The sequence below is a fragment of the Tursiops truncatus genome, chromosome 4 (assembly GCF_011762595.2).
Source record: "Tursiops truncatus isolate mTurTru1 chromosome 4, mTurTru1.mat.Y, whole genome shotgun sequence".
Taxonomy (NCBI): Eukaryota; Metazoa; Chordata; class Mammalia; order Artiodactyla; family Delphinidae; genus Tursiops; species Tursiops truncatus.
Window position 1 is genome coordinate 38,286,950 of NC_047037.1, and position 23,923 is coordinate 38,310,872.

At 39.0% G+C, this 23,923-nt stretch overlaps 1 protein-coding gene across 9 annotated transcripts; it reads left to right on the forward strand.

The window, feature by feature from the left end:
* Window positions 1-23,626, forward strand: MFSD1 (major facilitator superfamily domain containing 1). Of its 9 annotated transcripts, none has more exons than XR_012331359.1 (16): window positions 2-258; window positions 2,413-2,465; window positions 3,404-3,516; window positions 5,294-5,336; window positions 5,652-5,719; window positions 7,187-7,295; window positions 12,092-12,194; window positions 14,353-14,451; window positions 14,971-15,082; window positions 16,006-16,062; window positions 16,419-16,575; window positions 17,863-17,960; window positions 18,575-18,687; window positions 19,532-20,420; window positions 21,683-21,740; window positions 22,899-22,941. XR_012331359.1 is itself a non-coding variant. In XM_033855413.2 (16 exons), the coding sequence occupies exons 1-16, from the start codon at window positions 87-89 to the stop codon at window positions 22,900-22,902; spliced, it is 1,407 nt and encodes a 468-aa protein (XP_033711304.1). In that variant the 5' UTR covers window positions 2-86; the 3' UTR covers window positions 22,903-23,626. The 9 variants fall into 9 exon arrangements, 7 of the variants coding, with proteins under 7 accessions (XP_073659951.1, XP_033711308.1, XP_073659952.1 ...); XR_012331360.1 differs by lacking the exon at window positions 22,899-22,941 and having other exon boundaries at window positions 19,532-19,555; window positions 20,373-20,420; XM_033855413.2 differs by having other exon boundaries at window positions 20,373-20,420; window positions 22,899-23,626.
* Window positions 23,627-23,923: the final 297 nt, after the last annotated feature.

Genomic DNA, 23,923 nt, shown 5'->3' on the forward strand with positions numbered 1-23,923 from the left:
ACGTGAGCACTGTTTTCGCCGGGCTCTGGCAGCGGCTTCCTCCCGGAGTTGCAGTCGCTGTCGTCTCTCGGTCTCCCGTTAGCCCGATGGAGGAGGAGGAGGAGGAAGTGAGGGCGCTGCTGCCCGGCGGCCCCGACAAGGCCGGCAGAGGCGCCCCCGTTACACCCCCTGCCCCCGGGGCGCTGCCGGCCCTCTGCGACCCCAGTCGCCTGGCGCACCGGCTTTTGGTGCTGTTGCTGATGTGCTTCCTTGGTTTCGGTGAGCCGGCTGGCCTGGTGGGGTGGGGTTGATAATAAGGAATTCCCGACTTTCTCTCGGAGCTGCACTGAGCTCCTAGGTGCCACGTGGCCTCAGGGAAGCTTTTTGCTTCAGCTCCTGGGCTTCCCTTCTTTAACTTTCGCGACCCCATCCAAGCCTGTGGACATTGCTAGCTATTCAGCGTCCCGAAGGTGCGGGTCAGGGGACTGAGCTGGGCGAGTTTCGTCCCACTCCTTTGCTTCCAAGAAGTCCCAAAGGCTAGCAGCTTGGGCCCTGGGGCCACAGATACGAAGAAATTCCTAGATCGTTAGGGTTCCTCTCATGACACTATTTTTAATCCTTTTTTTAAAAAAAAAATTTATTGGAGTGTAGTTGCTTTACAATGTTGTAGTCGTTTCTGCCGTACAGAGAAGTGAAATCAGTTATACGTATGCATATATCCACTCTTTTTAAGATTTCCTTCCCGTTTAGGTCACGACAGATCATTGAGTAGAGTTCCCTGTGCTATACTGTAGGTTCTCATTAGTTATCTCTTTTATTCATAGTAGTGTATATGTGTCAATCCCAATCTCCCAGTTCGTCCCACTCCCCGCTTCCCCCCTTGGTAACCCTCTCATGACACTTTGTTCAGAAGGAATTCAGAAAGATTTAACTGGCCCCGTCCCCCCAAAGAAACCCCATACATACTTTAAAATTTTCGATTGAATAATTCGTTGGCAGTTATTTATATGTTTCTCGCCCTCTTTGGTAAAACGTATGAGTGTGTCTTGATAGCTTCAGTGAGTAGATGTGTACTTGTACTCCCGCTCTGCCAATGTGAAGCAGTCATAACTGGATTGGACTTGTGGTGTTTGGTTTCAGTCATGAAATTTGGTGACTCTGAAAGCAGTTTCTGGAGATAATTTTTAAAGTATCTCTCTATTATATTTTAGCAACTAATTTATTCAGCAATATTCTAATGTCAATATCAGTTTGGTATGAAAGTAGTAATGTGTTTTTCACGGGCTGGCTGGAATTGGTGGAATCAACAGATTTAGGAACATGATGGTGGATTGCTTTATGCTCCTGCTGGAATATATAAGTAGGCATGCAGGATGCTTTGGGCTTTAGTTTCTTTGCATCTCTTTTTGTTCCCCCTCTTCTCACTTTGTGGAAAGATGGTGCCCATTCATTAGCTTTAAAGCCTGAGATTGGTATCCCTGACAGTGATTAAAGCAGGAATCATAAATTGCTGAGTTGAGGAACAAAAAACAAGAACAACACGAAACACTTAAAATACCACGTACTTAAGCAATTTATTTTTAGTAAATTATGGTTACCTGGATGGGTTTCAGAAGCCAGAGTCATACCTTTCTAATGACAGTTTTCTTTCTTTTGAACTGGTGGCTTCTAATGTATACTTCTAGACGGAGTTGGTGAAGAAATGGAGGCAGCATTATCCTGTGCCTATAAAAAAATCTGTCGGTTTTATTACTGTAAAAATAACTCTGCGTGAATGTCCAACCTCTCTCCACTTCTCTTTCTTACCCTTCAAAAGACGTTATTATTATGTTTTAATTTAACCCTTTAGAATTCTTGTTTTATTTTTCTTCATTCCTGGCACTGTATTTGCTAAATTATTTGATCTTGGGTATGCTGTTTGTAGAATTAAGAGTTCTTGTTTTAAAAACAGGTTTAATCAGAATAGTTAAACTCCATTCCTCTGCTCTCAAGATAAGTGGTGGCTTTAGGTAACGTTACTAGGAAACTGCTGAGGATGTTTTTGAAATTTTTAGTGTATGTGTGTTTTGGTAGCTTTAAGGAAAATACAACTGTTTCATGAAGGCGCTAATAAAACAATAGACATACAAAACATGATGAAAGTAAGGTGGAAGAACAATTAGTTGTTGATTAACTTCTTAATCCAGGTTCCCAGTATTTGCTGTGTATGCAGGCTCATAATTTGTAAATAACTTGGCATGTTTTCTGTGGATTATTTGGCTGCAATTTAGAGAATATTGGTGGACAAGGAAGTGGTCTACAAAAGGTTCCAGTGTCAGTCTTCGAACCCCTAGTATAGACATTTAAAATCAGCATTTGAGTAGTAATTGCAGCTTGAAACTTTTATATGGAAAGTATTACTACTTAGAAGAAAATTGCTTTTTCTTTTTCTAGGCAGCTATTTTTGCTATGATAATCCTGCTGCCCTTCAGACTCAGGTTAAACGGGTAAGTTGACTTTTCACCTTTGTTTCTTTTGTTGGCTCTGGAACAGGTATACTGTTGAGGCATCATCAGCTCTCAGGTTGCCCGGTCTGAAACATTGTCTAATGAATCCATTTTAATATCCATTGTCACCAAATTTGTGTGGGCAAGGAGTATTCTTGAGTTGGAATGAATGGCCACAAAAAATTCATTCATAGCACTTGTGACTTGATATCGTTTCACATCTTAGATAAGTAATTGCTATTTCTACAGTATTGCCAAAAAGTATTTTGGCAGTTTTTTGTTTGCATTTCTCTCATTGTGTAATCATTGGAATGACAAATGATTTGGTAGGATGGCATTTTGCTTTCTTAAATATGTTTTTGTTGTTATTTCATTTTTAAAATGCGGCTACTGATTCCAGAGGATTGTCCATGTCAGTATTTTTAGTCTGGCTTTATAAAAATATATTTGACATTTACAGTTTCTTGTGTATTTAGATTTTTTTTTCCTTTGTAAGTTTTTTCACCTTTGGATAGGAAGAAATACATAGATTGGCCCTTCACATTCTAGAATGAGAGGGAAGGAAGATAGGAATTAGTGGAGGGGAGGGAAGGGATAAGCTAAGATGGCCCTTTTTCCTGTGGGTATAGAACCCCACAGCAGGTTGTACATGGTGAATAAAATGTAGAAGATACAGGCAGATGCAGACAGAAGTGGTCCCAGTAGTGAAAGAGCTGATTGATCCTGAACTCCATGAAGCCTCTGAAATGACTGCATACTCAGGAAGTTCCTCGGTGTGACCATTTTTCTGGGGTAGCGGCCATAGATGTCATGAGAGTCTCAAAGCACTTAGCAACTGCAAATGATTAAGAAATGCCTGCCCTTCCAGAAAGAATGTTTTGATTTGTTAGTTGCTAAACTTAACTGGAAAAAAATAGTTTTGTTTTCTTTCCGTATAGGATATGCAGGTGAATACCACGAAATTCATGCTGCTGTATGCCTGGTATTCTTGGCCCAATGTAGTTTTGTGTTTCTTTGGTGGCTTTTTGGTAGACCGCGTATTTGGAATACGGTAAGCTTGGGAAAAATCTCACTTATGGGTAAATATGATTATTAAGAAAACACAGAACTAGATTAAGTATTTCTGGAAAGAACTGAATAAACTTGTGTATTGACTGTGATAATCTGCATTAGTTTTTGTGTGTGTGTGATTTTTATATCTCCGGAATTTTTAAAAAAAATAAATTTATTTATTTTTGGCTGCGTTGGGTCTTTGTTGCTGCGTGGGCTTTCTAGTTGTGGCCAGCGGGGGCTACTCTTCGTTGTGGTGTGTGGGCTTCTCATTGCGGTGGCTTCTCTTGTTGCTGAGCATGGGCTCTAGGCACGTGGGCTTCAGTAGTTGTGGCGCACGGGCTTAGTTGCTCCGCGGCATGTGGGATCTTCCCCGACCATGGATCAAACCCATGTTCCCTGCATTTGCAGGTGGATTCTTAACGACTGCACCACCAGGGAAGCCCCTGGAATTGGCTTTTGAAACTTGGTTGGTATTTCAGTTAAGGTAAATGCTGCTCAGGGAATATGGTAGCTCAGTTATCTAAAGGTAAATTATGCCCTCACTTGGAATCAGCAAACCAGAGTCTGAATCCTTTTGCTGCCACTTACTCAACTTCCTAGCTCTTTTGAGCTGTTCCTAGCTTCCTGATCTTCAGTTTCCTCATTGATAAAATATGGATAGTACTTCCTGTCTTGCAAGGTGGTTATAAGGATTGAGAGAGATGGAAGGACAGTATTTGGCACGTAGTTAGTGTTTACCTCTCCCAGCCCTAATGAGATTTTCTCTTTTGGCTTTCTTTAGGCATCAAACTTTTTGTGGCCACTCCTCTTAGCTGAGGAAGGCATACATTATAAGCTCTGTCAGTTTTCATCCTAATGATTGGTTGTGTGTGCGCTGTTAGTGGAGACTTTCGCAGGGAGGTAGTCTGGGAATATTTTCGGAAGGCAGAGGGCAAAATGACGAGGGGTTTTCCAACCATGTTTGGTGGAAAAGAATTGAAGAAACTATAAGTGTTTAAATTTGGGGACTAACTTTTAAACATTTTGAAGAGTGTATAAAGGAGGACTTAAATTTAATTTGCTTTGTCTAAAGGGGTAGAATAAGTTTGAAATTCAGGGAGCCAGATTCCACTTAGTATGATGGAAACTTTGCTTGATCAGGGTGACAGGTGGGGCTGCCTTGGGACCACAGTGAGTTTTCCAGTGCTAGAGAACATTCAGGAGACTCTGGTATGACCGTTTCACAAGGATCTTTGGAGGGATTTGAGTTTCAGAAGAATGGTTTACTCATATGATCTTTAAGAACTCTCCTGGTACTGGTATTTTATTACTCTGGGGAAACATTAATGAGCTATTCAGAGTGTGGGATACTAGAGTAGGCAGATTTATAAGTGTATTAGCATGGTGGCTATTTTTCCTTTTAAAGATAGTTTTTAGTTATCAAGAATTATAACCACTTAAAATTACTTAATCTAGGATTCCTTGGAGTCAATCCTAAACTCAATAAAAATTTTATAAAGAATGTCCATTTTTAAATGGGAACCCTGGGAACTTCTTGAAGATTATTTAATACGTTGTGTTTAAGATATGATAATGGCTTAAACAAGCATATGCCATCACTAAAGCCTCTGGAATCTCCTTGGAAGTCAAGACTTCTGTAGGTCACCATGCAGCCTAGGAAGGCTGCTGACTTCAGAGGCCGACCCCTTTCTCTGGAGGGAATGCAGAGGGGTCAGAGAAACCCAAGAAGGACTCGGTGATATACTCTTCCTTCATTCTCTCTCTTTCTCTAACAGATGGGGCACCATTATTTTTAGTTGCTTTGTTTGCGTTGGACAGGTAAGAAAAGACAAAACGTTCATTGATTCATTGTGACAGTGACTCTTGAATTCTTGTCTCATTCCACCGGCAAAGATGTGTTTAGTGAATGCCTGACTTAATTAAGCAGGGCTCACAAATGCCCGTGTAACGTAATGCATAGTAATGCATTTTAAGCCTTGAGACAGATGAACCTTGATACTTAAATTTCACAGATTTACTAAGAAGGAATATTAAAATCATTGTAGAGGTTGTGTTTCATCATAAGTCACTTATTTCTCTTAGATTCCTTGAATTTACTTTTTCTTTGATCTTACGTTATATTCTACATTACAGGTTGTTTTTGCTCTGGGTGGAATATTTAATGCTTTTTGGCTGATGGAATTTGGAAGGTTTGTGTTTGGGTAAGTTATGCATGATTTCACTTGTCCTAACATATTACTGTTTTAGTGTTCATCTGTCAATTTATTAAAGATTTACAAAAAGATATATTATTATATCTTCTGGAGAATTACTTCAAATCCTTGAAATCTAGCTATATTTGTAAGATTGTTCAATGGTTGTCTTAATTTTCCCTTAAAGTAAGCAACAATTTTGAGGGGTCATAGTTAACTCTGTGTAGGGTTTGAATATTAAATAGTTCTCCAGAAATGATATTTTTCTTAAGTGTTTTGCTTTTCTGTAGTATTGAAGACTGTGATTTAAACCTCATTTAGAAAAGCATAGACCATCATTTTCTAGGTTGGTGATTAATGGACATTTTGCTGCTTCTTAGCGGGTATGTGTAGGTCCTTTTGAACCGTGTTGAAGAGGCTTGAAGGAGTAAATTACCAGAAGACAAACTGCTCTTAATGAATTTCAGTGTCTGTTCAGTAAGCCCATTCTGAGTTCAGCCTTGGGCTTCCTGCCCAGAGGGATGCAGATGACATAACTTACTCATGCTTTTTACAGGTACCAGCGACATGTAGACATAGGTGACACACCCCCAAAAGTGCTGTAAGTGAGAGAGAAGGAAATAAAAAGTATATAAACATATGAAAGGGATTCAGAGATGAAAGTGTGGTCAGAAATGGCCTCGTGGATGAAGTGGGCTTTGACATCAGTATATTATTTGGATTAGTAGAAGAGGGGAGATATTTTTGGACGAGGACAGTGATGAGGAGGACTCAGTGTTAGGATGCAGGGGAGAGGAAGCTCCTACGTAAAGGTCAATGTGCAGAACTTACAGAAGGAGAATTAAAATCCGGGAAGTAGGAGAATGTCGACTATGGACGGTACTGGCCTGAAAAGTGTGAATTTTTGTGTTTTCACAAGTACGGACCGCTCTCCCCACATGAGCATTTTATATAGCATAGATGGTGATGTGGTAGCTGAAACTCCTTTTATTGCTGGTCGTGGTTGTCATTGCAGTGTATTAAATTACCCACACTGAGTATAAAACATCCCTTACCTTGTGGGCTTTGTGGGTCAGGAATTTGGACAGGGTACAGTGTGCACAGTGTGTCTGGAGCCTGAGCTGGGATGACTTGAAGGCTGGCACTGCTGGCTGGAGCACCTAAACAGGGCCTCTCTTGGCTTTCACATAGTGTGGCGAACTCAGGGTAGTTGGACTTCTTACAAGGTGGCTCAGGGTTCTAAGTGTGAATGTTTGAATGGAAAGGCAGATCTCACCTTTTATAACCTAGCCTTGGGATCACACAACCCTGCCTCCACCACATTCTACTGGTTGAAGCAATCACAAGCCCACTTAGATTCAGGGGACGGGACATAGACCCCACCTCTTGACGGGAGGGGTGTCAAAATTTTACACCTGCTGCTTTGTTAACTGGCGTATTTCTTTAAAAACTGTGACTTTTCTTTCCTTATTCTAGGATTGGTGGGGAGTCCTTAGCAGTTGCCCAGAATACATATGCTGTGAGTTGGTTTAAAGGCAAAGAATTAAACTTGGTGTTTGGACTCCAGCTTAGCATGGCTAGAATTGTAAGTATGACACAGATAATGAAGCCAAATGGGAAGCAAAAGATTGAATGTTGTTGTTATCTCTTAAAGATTACAGGGTGAAATGTGTTTGTGTATAAGTTAGGTATTGATTTTTTATATATTTTTCTAGACCATAGTATACCATTTACCTGACCTTTTTAAAAAAATATATATATATTTATTTATTTATTTTTGGCTGTGTTGGGTCTTCATTTCTGTGCGAGGGCTTTCTCTAGTTGTGGCAAGCGGGCACCACTCTTCATTGCAGCGCGCGGGCCTCTCACTATCGCGGCCTCCCTTGTTGGGGAGCACAGGCTCCGGACGCGCAGGCTCAGCGTCCATGGCTCACGGGCGCAGTCGCTCCGCGGCATGTGGGATCTTCCCGGACCAGGGCTTGAACCCGAGTCTCCTGCATTGGCAGGCAGATTCTCAACCACTGTGCCACCAGGGAAACCCCCATTTACCTGACTTTAATTAAGGCATTTCTAACCTTATTTCACTTAGGAAACAGTCTAAAATGGCTAATTGAGCATTTGTTAGTTCAGAGAACCTGAGCATGGGGATGGATCGTATAGATTTTGTTGTCTAATTTCTTTACCCATTTTCGGCGTTCCTGCAATGAAAGTCTTTACATATGGTCATCCAGGTTCTGCTCGCACATTTCTAGCGATTAGAAGCTCGCTGTGTGATGGGACAGCTCATCTACTGCAATTAACTCTGTGAAGCTCAGTCTCCCGTAGAGATGAGATCTGCCTGTACAAGTAGCTTTTAGTGATTGTTCCGACTTTTGCCCTCTAGTGAGTTTATTTTCTCTGCTGTGCAGCAGCACTTTGCTTATGAAGACAACTCTGAAGGTCTTGGTCAGACATGCTCATTTCCTGTGCTTGTCTAAGCCATGTGGCATGGGTTTCAGCTCCCTGACCATGGTGCTCCCGCCTCTCTGGACTTCATCACAGGTGGCCAGTACTCCTCAGCAGCATTTGGAACCTGGAAGTGATCGTGGTGTTTCATGATAGGGGATCTGGTAGAGGGTACGCAGGGGAACAACATTATGCTATTATAAATGCAACCTGGAAGGTGTTTTGGCCATCCCAAACCCTGTTAGGTTTTTTCCTTCATGAGCTCCTGTGAATAGAGGTTTTTAAAAAGATCCTTGCCATTAAAAATCAAGGTTTTAAAGACTGTAAGTGGCATGAAAATGCTTGGAACATAGTCTTGAGGGAAGAAATCCAATACAAAAAAACCCAGTACAAATGAAATATTTTAAAGTAATATTTCATCTTATGAAATATATAACACGTACATATGTCATACATATATAACATTTCTATATTTTTGTACATGTAGGCTCTTTCTAATTTTCCAGTATTATAAATAGAGCTGTTGTGCAACACTCCAGAACTTGTCTGCATCTCTGATTATTTCCTGAGGCTAGCTTGCTAGGAATGGAATTATCACTGAGTCAGAGGGTTTGTTAGGGTTTTTTAAGACTGTTGAGACATATTTCCACGTTTTCCTCTCAGAGATGTTTACATCTCCATCTGTGAGATATGAGAGGATCCTTTTTATTGTAGCTTTGATAGTACTTTAAAAAAGTCATTTTGGGCTTCCCTGGTGGCGCAGTGGTTGAGAGTCCACCTGCTGATGCAGGGGACACGGGTTCGTGCCCCAGTCCGGGAAGATCCCACATGCCGCGGAGTGGCTGGGCCCGTGAGCCATGGCCGCTGAGCCTGCGCGTCCGCAGCCTGTGCTCCGCAGCAGGAGAGGCCACAACAGTGAGAGGCCCGCGTACCGCACAAAAAAAAAAAAAGTCATTTTATCAATTTGATAGGAAACACCTAAACATTATTTTAATTTGTAATTCTTTGATAACTAGTGTGGTTTTCCACATTTTCTAAATTTTATCCATAAGGACATTCCTGGTACTTCCTTATGTATCTTGTGCAAGTCAAGACATGTCTGTGGCAGCTGGTGGATCTCATCGTCTAATAACTTCTAAAAGAAGGAAATAGGAGCAGTTGAGCAAGACTCATTCTCAGTGACGCCATTGTGGTTACTAACGATCTTCACGTTCTTTTCTGTGTGGTCACAAACTAGTTATAATCCATTCAACTGCGTCCCCAGGAGCCCTAAGTTTCTAGAACGGAATCTCAGGGGCTTCTAGGATGTGGGGTGGAGGTTATGGGAATGGTGGGGGGGCCTGAGGAGGAGGTGGCAGGAGCCAGATCTCAGGCAGCCACCTCTCCGTCAGCCAGGGTGGCTCGGCTCTGATCTGGTTGGTGTATTGAGGGTCCTTGTGAGAGGCACGCAGGAGACCAAAGGACTCCATTACAGAGTTGCTGGGGTAGATGGAGGTTCAGTCTTTTTTGTGCTTCTCTTGGCCCTGCACATACTCAGAATGATCATAGAGGTTTTGGCTTTACCTTGCCGTGATTTTTTTGTCGGCTGAACTGTGAGTTTGTCTGATTTTAGACCCTTGGACTGTTATCATTCAGGCAGTGGACTTTTCACTTTTCTTATTATTCCTGTCTTAGCTGGAGGTTGGAAGTCCAGCACTCTTTTGATTTTCCTCTGTAATTTGTTACTTTTAAAAACTCCTTATTTCAACAAATATTTATTGAGTACTTGCTAAGCCAGGTCATGTTAGGCATTTTAGAATTAAAGGGTTATTGAGACAATATGTCTTTGAGGGGCTTGTATTTTTGCTGATGTTGAGGAACGTTTCCAGCAGTTCTCCATTTATAACCTTATTCAGAGGAGCATCTGAATAATGCCACTGGCTAACATTTTGTGAGAAATAGCCACATGCGATTTGCTGCTGTATTTGCTGTGGGAACGTGGTTGAGGACATGTTTATTTCTCAGTCCCCTTATCAGTAGCGTTAGCACAGTTGACACTCCCCTTTCCTTGATTTCTTCTCTTGGCTTCTAGGACTCCACAGTCTCATAGTTTTCCTCTTGCCCTTCTGTCTGCTCCTTCTACCTCTTTTGCTGGTTCCACCTCAGTCTTCTCAACCTGTAAATGTGGGTTTGGTCATTGGACACCCTCTCATTTCTTTTGACGCTCACTTCCTTGGTAATCTTATCTAGTTTTGAAGTTTTAAATAGCGTGTCTTTGCTCCTGAAGTTATATCGTCCAGGCCTTTCCGCCGAATTCCACAGCCGTACGTGCAGCTTCCTCCTTGACATTTCCACTTGGATGTCTAGTAGGCACATCAAACTCAACACAGCCAAAGCCCAGCCCTTAATGTTTCACCTACTGTCCTCCAAACCAGCTCATGCTGAAGTTTTCTCATCTTCAGTTATGAGCAACTCTGTTCTTCCAGGTGCTCGGGCAAAAACTTTGATGTCACCCTGAACCACTCCATACCCCCATCCCTAACCCCACACTCTCCACGTATTTTCCGTTGGCAAATCCTGGTAGCTCTACCACCGGAGTGTGTCCGTATTCCGACCACTTCCCACTGTGCCCACTGCCAGTCTCCCCAGTCCAAGACCTATCGTTTCTGTTCTGCATTATTGCAGCCGCCCCCAGCCGATGTCCTTGCTTCTGCACCGTCCTCACTTACAGTCTGCTTTGGATATAGCAGCCAGAGTGAGTCTCTTAAAACGTAAGGGATTGTGCCACTTCTCTGCTCAGAACCCCAATGGCTTCCCGTCTCACGCAGAGTAAAAGCCAGAAGTCCTTATTACCAATAGCTAGCTTTCCCATCAGTTCCTCTCTGGGGACCTCGTCTCATCCTCTCCCTTCTTCATTGACACTGTTCTAGTCTCTACGCTCCTTGCCTTGAGCACGCCGGGCAGCCTCCCTCTCGGGGCCTGTGCCCTGGCTATTCCTTCTGCCTGGAGTGCTGTGCTGTTCTTCTGGGTAGCCTCCCAGCTTCCTTCAAGTTCTTAACCCAGAGTCACATTCTCAGCAAGGTCTCAACCCCTTTTTATTCTCCTTCTATGCTTTATTTTTATTTATTTATTTTTTTGCGGTACGCGGGCCTCTCACTGTTGTGGCCTCTCCCACCGCGGAGCACGGGCTGCGGACGCGCAGGCTCAGCGGCCGTGGCTCACGCGCCCAGCCGCTCCGCGGCATGTGGGATCTTCCCGGACCGGGGCACGAACCCGTGTCCCCTGCATCGGCAGGCGGACTCTCAACCACTGTGCCACCAGGGAAGCCCCTATGCTTTATCTTTTTTCCTTATTTTTTAGAAGCACTCATTGCTGTTTCATATACTGTATATTTTACCTTTTCTACCCCACTAAAATGGGGTTGCTCTCTATGAGAGCTGGAAATTTTTCTGTTCTTTATTTTATTCCCAGTAACTAGAACAGTGACAGGCATGTAATCAGGGTTCAATAACTGCTGAATGAAAGAATAAATGAATGAGGGTAGTACTATTACTGTCTTCTAAAGGATGATCAGAGGATGAATTTTTTTTTTCAGATGTCAGGATCAGGAAAAGCTGTGCTTTTTATGAGCCAAAGTTTATTTTTGTCTTGGGTACCCTGTGAATTTTATAACTTGTGTTTCATTTTTGTTTAGGCTACTAGGAAGATCTAGATGTACTGTGCTGTTTTGAATGCTAGCATTTTCTATAAATTGGCATTTTTGTGTGGTAATCTTATCTGTGGCTTTATCCTAGGTTGTTAGCTCTTTCCTTGTAGTGTTTTTTTTTAAAAATTATCTGTTGTTTAATCTGAACCCTATTAAACCTATTTCTCTAAGCTAACTGACATTCTTTTTTTCTGAGCAAGACAGATAGAAATGAAAATTATGTTGATTTTTTTTTTTTCCTTTTCTTTCAGGGAAGTACAGTAAACATGAACCTCATGGGATGGCTGTATTCTAAGGTTGAAGCTTCGTTGGGTTCTGCTGGTCACACAACCCTTGGGGTCACACTTATTATCGGTTAGTGAATCCTGAAGTCCCACCTTTTATCTGTCCTGAAAGCTTGTCATAGGAAATGGTGTGACAGGGAGGAAAGAACACAGGAATTGGGCTTAGATCACTTGGTTATAGTTTTGCCTGTACAGTTCACTAGTTCTTGGACCTAATTAGACACAGTGAACATATTGGCAATCATTCACCCCATTTGTATTTTTATTTCCACTTTCTTAAAATAACGATCTTGTACCACCACGTGTGTTCAGGTTTTTTTTTTTTTTCTAAATAAGGATAGATTTTTAAAAATATTTATTTATTTTATTCTTGGCCGCGTCGGGTCTTAGTTGTGGTGCGTGGGCTTCTCTCTAGTTGTGGTGGGTTCCAGAGCATGCAAGCTCAGTAGTTGTGGCACATGGGCTCTCTAGTCATGGCACGTGGGTTACAGAGCGCATGAGCTTTGTAGTTGTGGCACATGGCCTCCAGAGCGTGTGGGCTCTTTAGTTGTGACGCACGGGCTCGGTAGTTGCTGCGCACGGGCTTAGTTGCCCTGCCAGGGATTGAACCTGAGTCCCTTGCATTGGAAAGTGGATGCTTAACCACTGGACCACCAGGGAAGTCCCTGTGCTTTGGTTTTGTTGTGATGAGCAAATGAGAGTGTATGTGAGAACTCTGAAAACAGTCAGGGAGTTTGTACCTCTAAGGTGTTCATTAATAGGCTGTAGCAGAAGGGAGGATTGTTTCCTTTTGATCAAATTCATTTCATGCGCTTATGGAGCTTAGATTTTATAGAAGTCAGAGGTGATAGGATGTGATGGGAAATCCACCAAGTTGGGAGTCGGGAGTCTAGGTTCTGGTCCTGGCTCATTTTGGACAGGAAGTTAACCTCTGTGTCTCTTCTCTGTAAAACTGTTTTCTTCTCTGTAAAACTGTGGGTGTTGGACTAAAACTGTATAGGCTCCTTCTGACCCTAAGTTCTCTTGGCTAAAGCTGGGTTCTGCTGGTTGCTGGGTGGGTCACTGAGAAGCGCATGATGCTCTCTGGGTTTACCACCTGTGCTTCTTCTCTGAGCAGTGAATTTGTCTAACTGAGCCCCACAGGATGTGGAGAACTGCTTGCAGAGCCCTAGGGAGACCTGTGGGTGCTGGGTTGAAGGTTCTGTGCCATCTTTTATTCCTTGTATTCCCTGGTACAGGCTCCTAAAGGGAGGACAGTGAGAGGTAATCCTAGATGGGCAACTTGTGTCTAGAGACCCCTTCTTTCTCCCCCTCCCTATTAAATCCTTTGCCACTTATAACCTCTTTCTTACTTTCAGATTCTCTTCAGTATTCCTTCCAGTTCTCTCCACAGTGGAGAATTTGAGAATTTTAGAGAATTTCAGAGCCAGAAAAGATCTGTGCCATCAGATCAAAGCCTCTGATTTTACACTTGGGAAAATTGAAGCCCAGAGAGGTTAAATTCCTTGCCCAAGATCAATCAGCTTGTTACTGCCAGACGTAGAACCCACGTCTACCGACTCTTTGCCGTTTTTCATTATTATGTCAGCCAATTAAAGATGTCATTTACTTTACTAAGCTGCTTTTTATTAAAAATTTTGAGAAGTGTACACTTTATTCACTATTTATCCTGATTCACTGTAATGATATGACGTCAGCATTAGTGAGTAATGCTGGATACCTGAAGGAGAGTGAGCGGGCTGTGCTGTGGGAGGATTGGGGCTGCCACAGGGTAGGAGCAAGAGTCAGACTTGGGAAGGAATCAGAGGGAACATGAGGTGATCACAGAATCAGACTTTGCTTTTGTGGTTTGTTCCCCCTGGCATCCATCAATAATTGGTGCTTAGACTGAATTAAGAAATTAGGACTAATTTGCTAGCTGGTCATCAGCTTTCTTCAGTCTATATTCTGATATAAGACTAGACTAGTTTGTTCTAGTCTTTCTCCTCTAATCTCCAACCTTCTACTGGGAAATAATATACAATAGTAATAGCGACTGCTGTTCGTTGAGTGCTTCCCAATGCACTTCCTTTCCTTCTGTCCTGATTTAGTAATTGTAGGCTTTTCATGTATGTGTCTAGATGCCATCCCTTTAAGTTGCTAAGTATTTTGCTGTTAATGTAATGTGCTACCTTTTAGGAACCTTCATTTTGGTTCTCTTTTAAAAATCTCTCTTTTTTTTATTATAGGGGGTATAACATGTATTCTTTCACTAGTCTGTGCCTTGGCCCTTGCTTACTTGGATCAGAGAGCAGAACGAATCCTTCATAAAGAACAAGGAAAAACAGGTTAGTCTAAATGCAAGAAAAAGTTAGGCTTTTAGGAATTATGGCCTTTTTGAGATAATTTACAATGAGGTAAATTCCTAATGTAGTGTTGTAAACCCAGTGAGGCTTAATACTTGTTTATTAAATCTTTTTTTTCCACTTTAAAATTTTTTTTAATTTTATATGGGCATATAGTTTATTTAAATCTTTTATTTCCTAATCTATTTCCATTTGTCTAAATTTTTGGATACTTTTTTTTTCCCCCTTAAGCGGTTTTGGCAGAATTTACATTCTTGATTGTACTTTGTATATTTGCAAAGTGATGAGTGTTTCTGGAAGAAAGAAAGAAGGTAGATGCTAATCTTAGGTTTTGCATTTTCTGTTGTCTTTTTAGTTTATCCAAGAAACTATGTTCTAGTGATTTACTGAGACAAGTATTTTTTCACTGAATTGCAAAGGTTAATCACATGATAAAAGAAAAATAATCTTGACTTAGAAATGCAAAATTACACTGACAGCATCTTCCCTTTCTTCTGTAAGGTGAAGTTATCAAGTTAACTGACGTGAAGGACTTCTCCTTCCCCCTGTGGCTCATATTCATCATCTGCGTCGGCTATTATGTTGCTGTGTTCCCTTTCATTGGACTTGGGAAGTGAGTCTTCTCTAGCATTCCGTTTTTGTTGGCTAAATTATAATGAGAATTCAGTCACATAAATGTAATTTTTTTAAGGTATAAATTTTGCCTCTCTGTTACGGTTGATACTTTCACAGGAATTGTTTTACATCCTGGGACACAACTGATTTTCTTAGCTTAAGGTTTAGTGTTGCTTTAATACTTGTATTAGGTTTTTGAAGAAATACCTGAAACAGTTTTTGATACATAATATTGATTTACTTTAATGCTTGATTTTGGATTTGTATTCTTTTTTCATTTCCTCTTTATTTCTTTGTTAGGAAGCCTCTTATTGAGAATGGAGACAGTGCGTTAGCTTGTAGTGACAAGGCATATCTCCATTTGTTAGGACTGCGTTTCTGCAGACTCAAATTCAGGGTTTAAATCAAATTCTTCTTTGCTTTATCTTCTACCTTCTCTCCGTTTTCACGGGCAGCTACTTAAACAGAGCAGTGTGTGAGTGTGAGTGTGTTTGTTGAGATGCATCTCTGTAATTATAACCTTTAAATTCAGGCTGTCATTTTACAGTTTGAGACAAGAACCTTATGCATTATTTAGCAAAGAACCCGTCCAGTATTGCTTTTAAGGAAAAGAAGCCATATTAATTCCTTGTAGTAATACATTTGGGTTTCTGAAAATTTGTGTGTATTGTTTGCTGTACACATAAAAGAGGAAAGAATAGGTATCGATATATTTTATTTAGCTGGTGAAGTACTTACGTAAATACTAAACCTTTAGCCAGTTGCTTGAAGATGGATACCAAATAAGGTGGGAAAACAGTATAAAGAAGGGAAAGTTGACTAAACTTATTTTTATTCAGTTTTATTTTGCCTTTATTTTTTAAAAAACAGAATAGTTCTTTCTAAAGTGTCTGTTTTTTGTCCTCTCTCTTTTTATTTTAGAGTTTTCTTTACAGAGAAATTTGGATTTTCCTCCCAGGCAGCGAGTGCTATTAACAGGTATTCCATTAATTCTGTAAGTGCTTACTGTGTGCTTATTGTGGGTCTTTAATTATAACCCGATGTTATAAGAGACAGAAAAGACGTATGTGAACTAACATCTACAGTGTGAAACAAAGTCTGTCTTGGGTCTTGATCCTGAATGGCCATCTTTGCATTAAGGGAAAACCAAAGAAGTCTTGGACCACTGTTTATATCTTTATATTTCTATTTACTGCTGACCATTTTAGAAGGATGTTAAATTAAATGAGCTAGGGTTTGCTTTACCTAATCATTGTAGGATTTAGGACTTTCTGGATTTTTAATTCTTTTGTCCTGTGATATATTATTAAATATCTTTTATATTTTCTGGACAGTATTGTATATGTAATATCAGCTCCCATGTCCCCAATATTTGGGCTTCTGGTGGATAAAACAGGAAAGAACATCATCTGGGTTCTGTGTGCAGTGGTGACCGCTCTTGCTTCCCACATGATGCTGGCCTTCACTCTGTGGAACCCTTGGATTGCTATGGTAAAGTCGCTGCAAACAGCTGGGGGGCTCAGGGCTTCAGGGAGGACTCTGTACAGCACGTATCAGAAGCCAACGCTCAGCTCTTCCGATAGTAGTGCTTGTGACAGTGGGAAAAACAATGACAATTTCAGTTTCTACAGATTAGCTATTTTTAAAGTATATAAATATTAATCATTAATGCATAAGATGTTTTTGATTTCATTTGGCCTATATAATGGTACCCTCAATGCTGCTATAGAATTTGAAATAAAATAGTCTTATAAAAGCCCAATGCTTATTAGTTCCATTTATTTTTCAGTACTTCATTAAAAGAAGTCATTCCATCATAGGTGGCAAAAACATCTGTCAACCCAGTATCCATGATTTTGCGTTCTTTTGTCTTTGACTTTTAGTAGGTCAAAAAGTAATAATGAATTCATCAAGTTTTTGTAATTGTTCTTCAGAATGTCATTTTTAAGACCATAGGCCCAAGTGCTGGCATTTCTTACCTGTTAATAAAAGAATATCTTGAACATATATATTTGTGCACTTCGTTAGAATTCTCTAGGACAGACTCCTAGAAGTAGAAATGCTAGAGCAGAGGCTTTGCACAGTTCACATTTTGATAGATACTGTGAAACCTCTCCTCTAATAACTTTCTACCCATTTATAGCTTTACCAATAATACATGAATGTGTTTGTTTTTTAGTATCCTTGCCATTGTTAGACGTTGGCATTATTTTAATTGTTCCCAATCTGATAAATGATCTTATTTTAACTTAAATCATAAGGTTTCTTCTTTAATTGAAGAAAAAGTTAGCATTAGGTGATGTTTATCAAGCAGTGGTTGTTGTTGGTCCTCTGCTTGGCTCTCCAGTTGGGTGGTGATGACCCAGAAGTAAGATAATGGACTGTTGGCATGATGTTACTTTGATTGCTTAATTTGTAATTGTTAATGAATACTGGGAAATTAGCTTGCCTGAAACATTGGTAAAGACATTTTGCAAATTAGCTTTATTTTCTTGTTTGGTCTTTGACTGCACCCTGGGCCCAGCCAGTTATGTATTCATATAATATAAAATGGTTAAGACAGTGTTATGTGTATCTTGTCCCTAGAGGGATACTGTTAGAGAGGCCCAAGACCATTTTGTGTTGAATATGAGTTTTTAGCCTAATTATTTTGCAACACAATTTGCATGGATATTCATATATTAGTTATTATGTCACTCTTCCTAATCTGCATCGAAAGAAAATCACCTTTTGGTAAATATAAGACTTCTTTACCCTTTTCCGTATTGATTTCAATAGTGTCTCCTGGGACTCTCCTACTCATTGCTTGCCTGTGCATTGTGGCCAATGGTGGCGTTTGTAGTTCCCGAACATCAACTGGGAACTGCATATGGCTTGTAAGTGTTTGCGCTGTGGATCATATAATGTCTCTCTCTGCTGTGTCAATTTAATTATCTTATAAAACTCCAGGTCTCCTGAATCTAGTCGTCTTCAGGCTTTTGGGACAGCTCTGAACCTGGAAATAACCAGAAAATCAGTTAATCTATTTGTATTATTATTGTGGCAAAAAAAATGCTCCGAGCCTCCAGCAAGAGAGCTGGAGATAAGCTACCCCATGAGAGGTCATTGCTGACGTGACCATTCCACCGCCCGTTTATCTGAGGGCCTCTCAGTGAGAAGTTGAGTTCCAATCTCTAGCACAAAAGGCCGAACAGGGAAACCACATCTTTGGTTGGTATTCACTTAGCCCTTGGATTCATTCCGCAGGAAGGCGTTGAGTTCAGACTGTACTTGCTAAGGCAAACTCCCTTGCCTTTGAGCCTAAAGTTAAGCAGTGGAAACAGTCATGGGATTAAAGAAACAAATCTAATCAGGTCATTCCTGGTTGAAAACCCTCTTAACACTGATAGTATGTGGTTTATAGATACTAATATTTATAGTGAATTGGTACTCTGTGTGTGAAGACTTTAGAATTGAAATGTTTGGTCTTTTTTAATTTCTTAAATTGTAGCATGCAGTCCATTCAGAATCTTGGGTTGGCAGTCATTTCCATCATTGCTGGCATGATATTGGATACTTGGGGATATCTGTTTTTAGAAGTTTTCTTCATTGCCTGTGTTTCTTGTAAGTGCGCCACCTGGCAACATTTAGTTTCTTTTAATATGCAGCAGAATGTTCTCATTTATACTTTTAGGTTTTTGTTGCTATTGTTCTTTTTTCTCCTTTTTTAAACCAAATCCCTAAGATGTATCATTCAGATTTGCCTAATTCTTAGCCTGTGCATCAGTTTCTCAGCTGGTGACTTTTTAGTTTTCTGAAGATTCACAGGAATTTTTCAGGAGATTCCTGTTCTTAAAGGCAGGAATGGAATCTGCTCTATATTCTGTTTTAAATATTTATGTTTTTTTAATGGTAAATGTCATGTTATGTATTTTTAATTATAATAGAAAAAAGAATGTAGTATGGATACATGTTACAATATCAGTGAACATTAAAAACATCCTTAGTGAAAAAAGCCATACAGAACAGGCCACCCAGATCCCATACTCATCTTGTCTGTTTCATAAATATTTATGGTTGTTAAAAAACACTTTCCTCTTTAGAGTGGAACCATTTGAAGGGTCCTGAGTATGTCCCTGGTGTGAATGTGTGGACATTAGTGTGGCTTAGGTGTGAGCGCTCATTGTTTATTCATTAGTCTGTTTTGAATTGGTTTTATTCTTAGTTCTGTAATTTAATTTTTACCTGTAATGATTCATTGGTTAAAAATAGGAAGCATTAGGAAACTGCCGAAAACTACAAAAATAAATCAGTATTTTTCCACTGTGTTCTCCTTACACATCAATTGTGTTCATCTGAAAAAAAAAATGTTCACATAACATATCAGATGTCTTTCATGCTTCGATAAATTGTGTTTAAAATGGCAAGCCCGAATAATGATTTTATCTGATTTCATTTTCATTTACAGGAATAAAGACTGTCTATACTTGAGGTGTGGTATTTGCAGATGATTTCTTATGAATAATAGCCTGAATGCATTTTATTATATCATAATTTTAGAAATTAGCACATCAAATTTTAAAAATATATTCTTAAATAGTGGGCCATATATGAATTCATAGTACTAGGTTGTGAAAATGTTTTTGTCTATTTTTGATGCTGCAACGTGTGGTTTAATCTCAGTCAACGGTTCCTTATAAATTTGGTTCTCAAACCAAACACCACTCCATTTAAAAAAGTTTTTGTTGAGGTATTAAAGTAAGTTAAGTGTGCCACACTTGTTAAAGTGAAAAGCCAAGTACCTGACTTTCTGAGGCCTTTACTGGTCTGGGTTCCTGGGAGTTTAATGACCACATTTTAATATTTGGTTAATTTGTAAAATGAACATGGTGTTTTCAGACCTAAAACCCCCAAAGGATTACTTCTATTTGGCTCTCTGTAAAAACATAAACAGTCTAGCAGCTGGCAGGGTTTTGGAAAAGTGCTGGGAACTACCAGCATTACAAAGAGAGAGGAAAGAGAAATCATCTGTGGGTGGGTTGGCCCCTTCTCCTGGGGGCAGAGGGGTCTCAGTTTCTCTTTTTCTGTCCCTGCCATCCCTGGGCTCAGGTTTTAAAAATATATTTCTCATGGAGAAAATGGTGTGTAACTTAGTGCTTTTTGGAAAATAATATGAAGAGTGTTTTCATTTTTAAATGCTAGTTAATAAAGATTTGATTTTCTAAGCTTTACTTTGTAATTATGATTACATAGGAATCATTGGGAAAAAGTACATGTTTTTAAGGACCTTATGTTTTTTTCATTTCCAGTCTCACTTTTATCTGTGCTCTTACTCTACTTGGTGAATCGTGCCCAAGGTAAGTAGAAGTTCAGGTATTTTCTTCTTAAACCACAGTGGATCATCATTTTTTTTAATTTAATTTAATTTAATTTATTTTTGGCTGCATTGGGTCTTTGCTGCTGCACGCAGGCTTTCTCTAGTTGCGGCGAGCGGGGGCTACTCTTTGTTGTGGTGTGTGGGCTTCTCATTGTGGTGGCTTCTCTTGTTGTGGAGCATGGACTCTAGGTGTGTGGGCTTCAGTAGTTGCAGCACACAGGCTCAGTAGCTGTGGCTCGTGGGCTCTAGAGTGCAGGCTCAGTAGTTGTGGCACACGGGCATAGTTGCCCCATGGCATGTGGGATCTTCCTGGACCAAGGCTCAAACCTGTGTCCCCTGCATTGGCAGGCAGATTCTTAACCTCTGCGCCACCAGGGAAGCCCACAATGGATCATCCTGTGGGGCTCCTGGATTGTCTCCATCCAGGAGAGGCTTTATTTCATGTAATAACATTCTGTTCATAGTGATGAAACACATTTTACTTCATAGCATATAATTATGTATTTTGGACCTTCCCATATATTAAAATCATTGTCATGTTCTTTCTGGCCAGTTCAATTTAAGTTTTGTAATATAACATTTTAGATGTTCTTTTTATATTAGCAGAAGGTCATATTTGTATGACTTCTAAAAAAATAACCTAAAGCCCTTCCTGTGTTATCGTCTTATATTTTTAAAAAATGAGAAGTAAACATATTTATAGCTGCAGTTTGCATTTTAAGGTTGAAAGTGTTTAATATAGAATGAGAAATTATAGATTTTTTTCATTTGCTAATATCTACTACATTTATTTTTGCTTTTTTTGTTATTTATAAGATTTTGATATTACCTTTATTAATTTTTCTAAACTGGCTTGGCCCTAAGGGTTGTCATGTATTTAGAAGAATGAATACATATGCTGTTTAAATAATTTTAGGTCATTTACTTTAATGCCTCTTAATTTTCACTATTATTGAATATTGATACAGTGTCCCAAAGAACAAAACCTCGAGCAATACATAAGTCCAAAATTTTTTTAAAAATGCTAACATTAAGGAGTGATTATTTGTATCATATAATGATTCTTAAGAAACATTTTTTCCCCCTTGGGAAGTTTCCAGGAGATAAACTATTTCTTTCTCACCTTCCATAGCCTCTTCTGTTACTTAAAGGCATTTGTATGTGTGTGTGTACACATGTGCATGTTTGAATTTTACTTACGATAGTTGTGTTGAAAAGATTCAATGCTTATTTGTATTTTAGGTGGGAACCTAAATTATTCTGCAAGACAAAGGGAAGAAATAAAACTTTCTCATGCAGAGTAAGTATTGAAAGAAAGAAAATTTGTCTTTATTATGAAAATCTTAAAACAGTAGCATTTTATTTCAAGATATTGGGTTTAGACATTTAAGAAATTAGTCTTTTTCTTAAGTTTTGAGAGCCAGCAATTATCTCCGGAACTATTGTAACATAATTTTTCTTTGTGTTAGAAAAATTTTAAAGGGAGGATATCAAAGGTTAAAATGAAGGGGATAAAGAACAAATTGGGCTTTAACTTGCCTTCTGAGAGGAGAGAGAGAGAGACCTGCAGTATTTGTAATTTATTGGAGGAAAGGTCTTTGTCCTGACTTCCTGTGCTGGGCTCACCCTTCCATTCTTTCTCGTATTTTCTTTTTCTTAACTAGTTGAGATAATCTTTTATTTTCTCCTGGTACTAACATGCCATTATGTGTTCTCTGACTCACTTGGAACAGATTAAAGTGTCTAGTGTGGGGTTTAAGTTAAATTAATTTTTTCCATGAGTGCATGCTAAAGCATAGTAGTGATTCTATTTCTTTCGTTATTTCTAGTTTTTTAGACCTTGTATTTTTTATGATTTAAAAAATTTATTTGTAAATATATACCACCTGACTGTAAGTTTTATGAATTTTGAGTAGGTTAAAATCTGGTAGAACAAGGCTGTGTTTTCTGGGGCTTGATTCTTGGCCATCTCAAATTCCCTTTTCACATAGTAATTCTACTATAAACAAATGTTGTTAAAATCATGTTTAAGAAGGATTTGTGAAGTCAGAGATACTCAACATGCCATGTGTTAAGTAAACAAAAGGTAAAAATGCAAATACAATATCCCAATTTTATTCAAGAAAAAGTATGTAGGTATGTATATTTCTTAAATCCATTACTTATATATAATAGAAAAAATGCTGAAAGAAAAATCCCCAATATTAACAATTCCATTTGAATGGTAGGGTTAGAAGAGTTTATTTTTTTCTTGGCGTTTCTATATTTTCCAAATTTTCTAAGTCGATCCTCTATTACTTTTATGATCAAGAGGAATGAAAAGATTATCCAGCAAAATGTGTAACTTAATATTTGGCACTGCATGTTTTATAGTGGTTATGATTTTCATTTTGTAATAATGGGGTTTCATGGTTTTTTCCCTCCCTTTTTTGATAATGTATTGCATTGTGTTTTGCAGGTGAGAAGTTTAAATGACCATGTCATGCGAATGGGCTGCACACATCATTGGTTTGAAAACCTCCATTTTGTTTTTTCTTTTAATTTAGAGTTTAGTCGTTAGGAAAAATAATGGTCTGGAGAATTATTATATTTATATTTTGAATATATCTATTTTAAAGTATAGCTGTGAGGACTATTTTAGCCTGTGTCTTTTGTATTGCTGAAGAATTCTGCTTTGGAATAGGCTCATCAATGATGAAGTTTAGAAAATTGCATCTGGTACATGCAGGTGATTTTGAGTAAGGACAGTAAATAATGGAAATCTTTGGATCTTGTATTGAGATAATTTTCACAAAGTGTATCTTAGGGATATGGCCTTTAATCTTAAAGCAAAAAAAAAAGTTTTGGGGGATTAGAAAGGATATTTTATATAGAATAAACAATGGCATTTTAATAGGCATTCCCTTTTGTAATGGGGAATATTTGAAAGGTATTTTTATGAAGTCTCATTTCCACAAATAGCAGATTGTGTTCTGCTCTCTTTAGTTACCAGAGGTTGCTGAGCAGTGACCCTTTTGAACTTCTTTATTTCTCTGTTACTGAGAACCCTGATCCCTTAGGGACATAATTTTGTGGTACAAACTTTCTGTACGGTTTTTCTTATAGTCCAATTAATTACTAAAAAATGTCCTGTAAATTATGATAATTGCATATCTACAAGGATAAATAAAAACACTGCAAAAGGAATACTTGATGTCTTTTAACTTTTTATTTAAAAAAATATTAAAACACTGATTTTAACTCTTATTTATGTGGAAAATTATCTCTATAAGAAAATCTAAGTTGGAATAAAGAGAATTTGACTAATTACAGTCATTGAAAGATTATGGGAGTAGTTTTTTTCTCCAGACTAGGATCTTGAGTAACATTTATGTTTTTTGCATTAAATAAAATACAGATATGAAATTTTTCTGACAAACTTAAACACTTTTTAGTTGACTTAGTCTTGTCATATTACGTATTAAAGTCAAGGAATTTATGTGT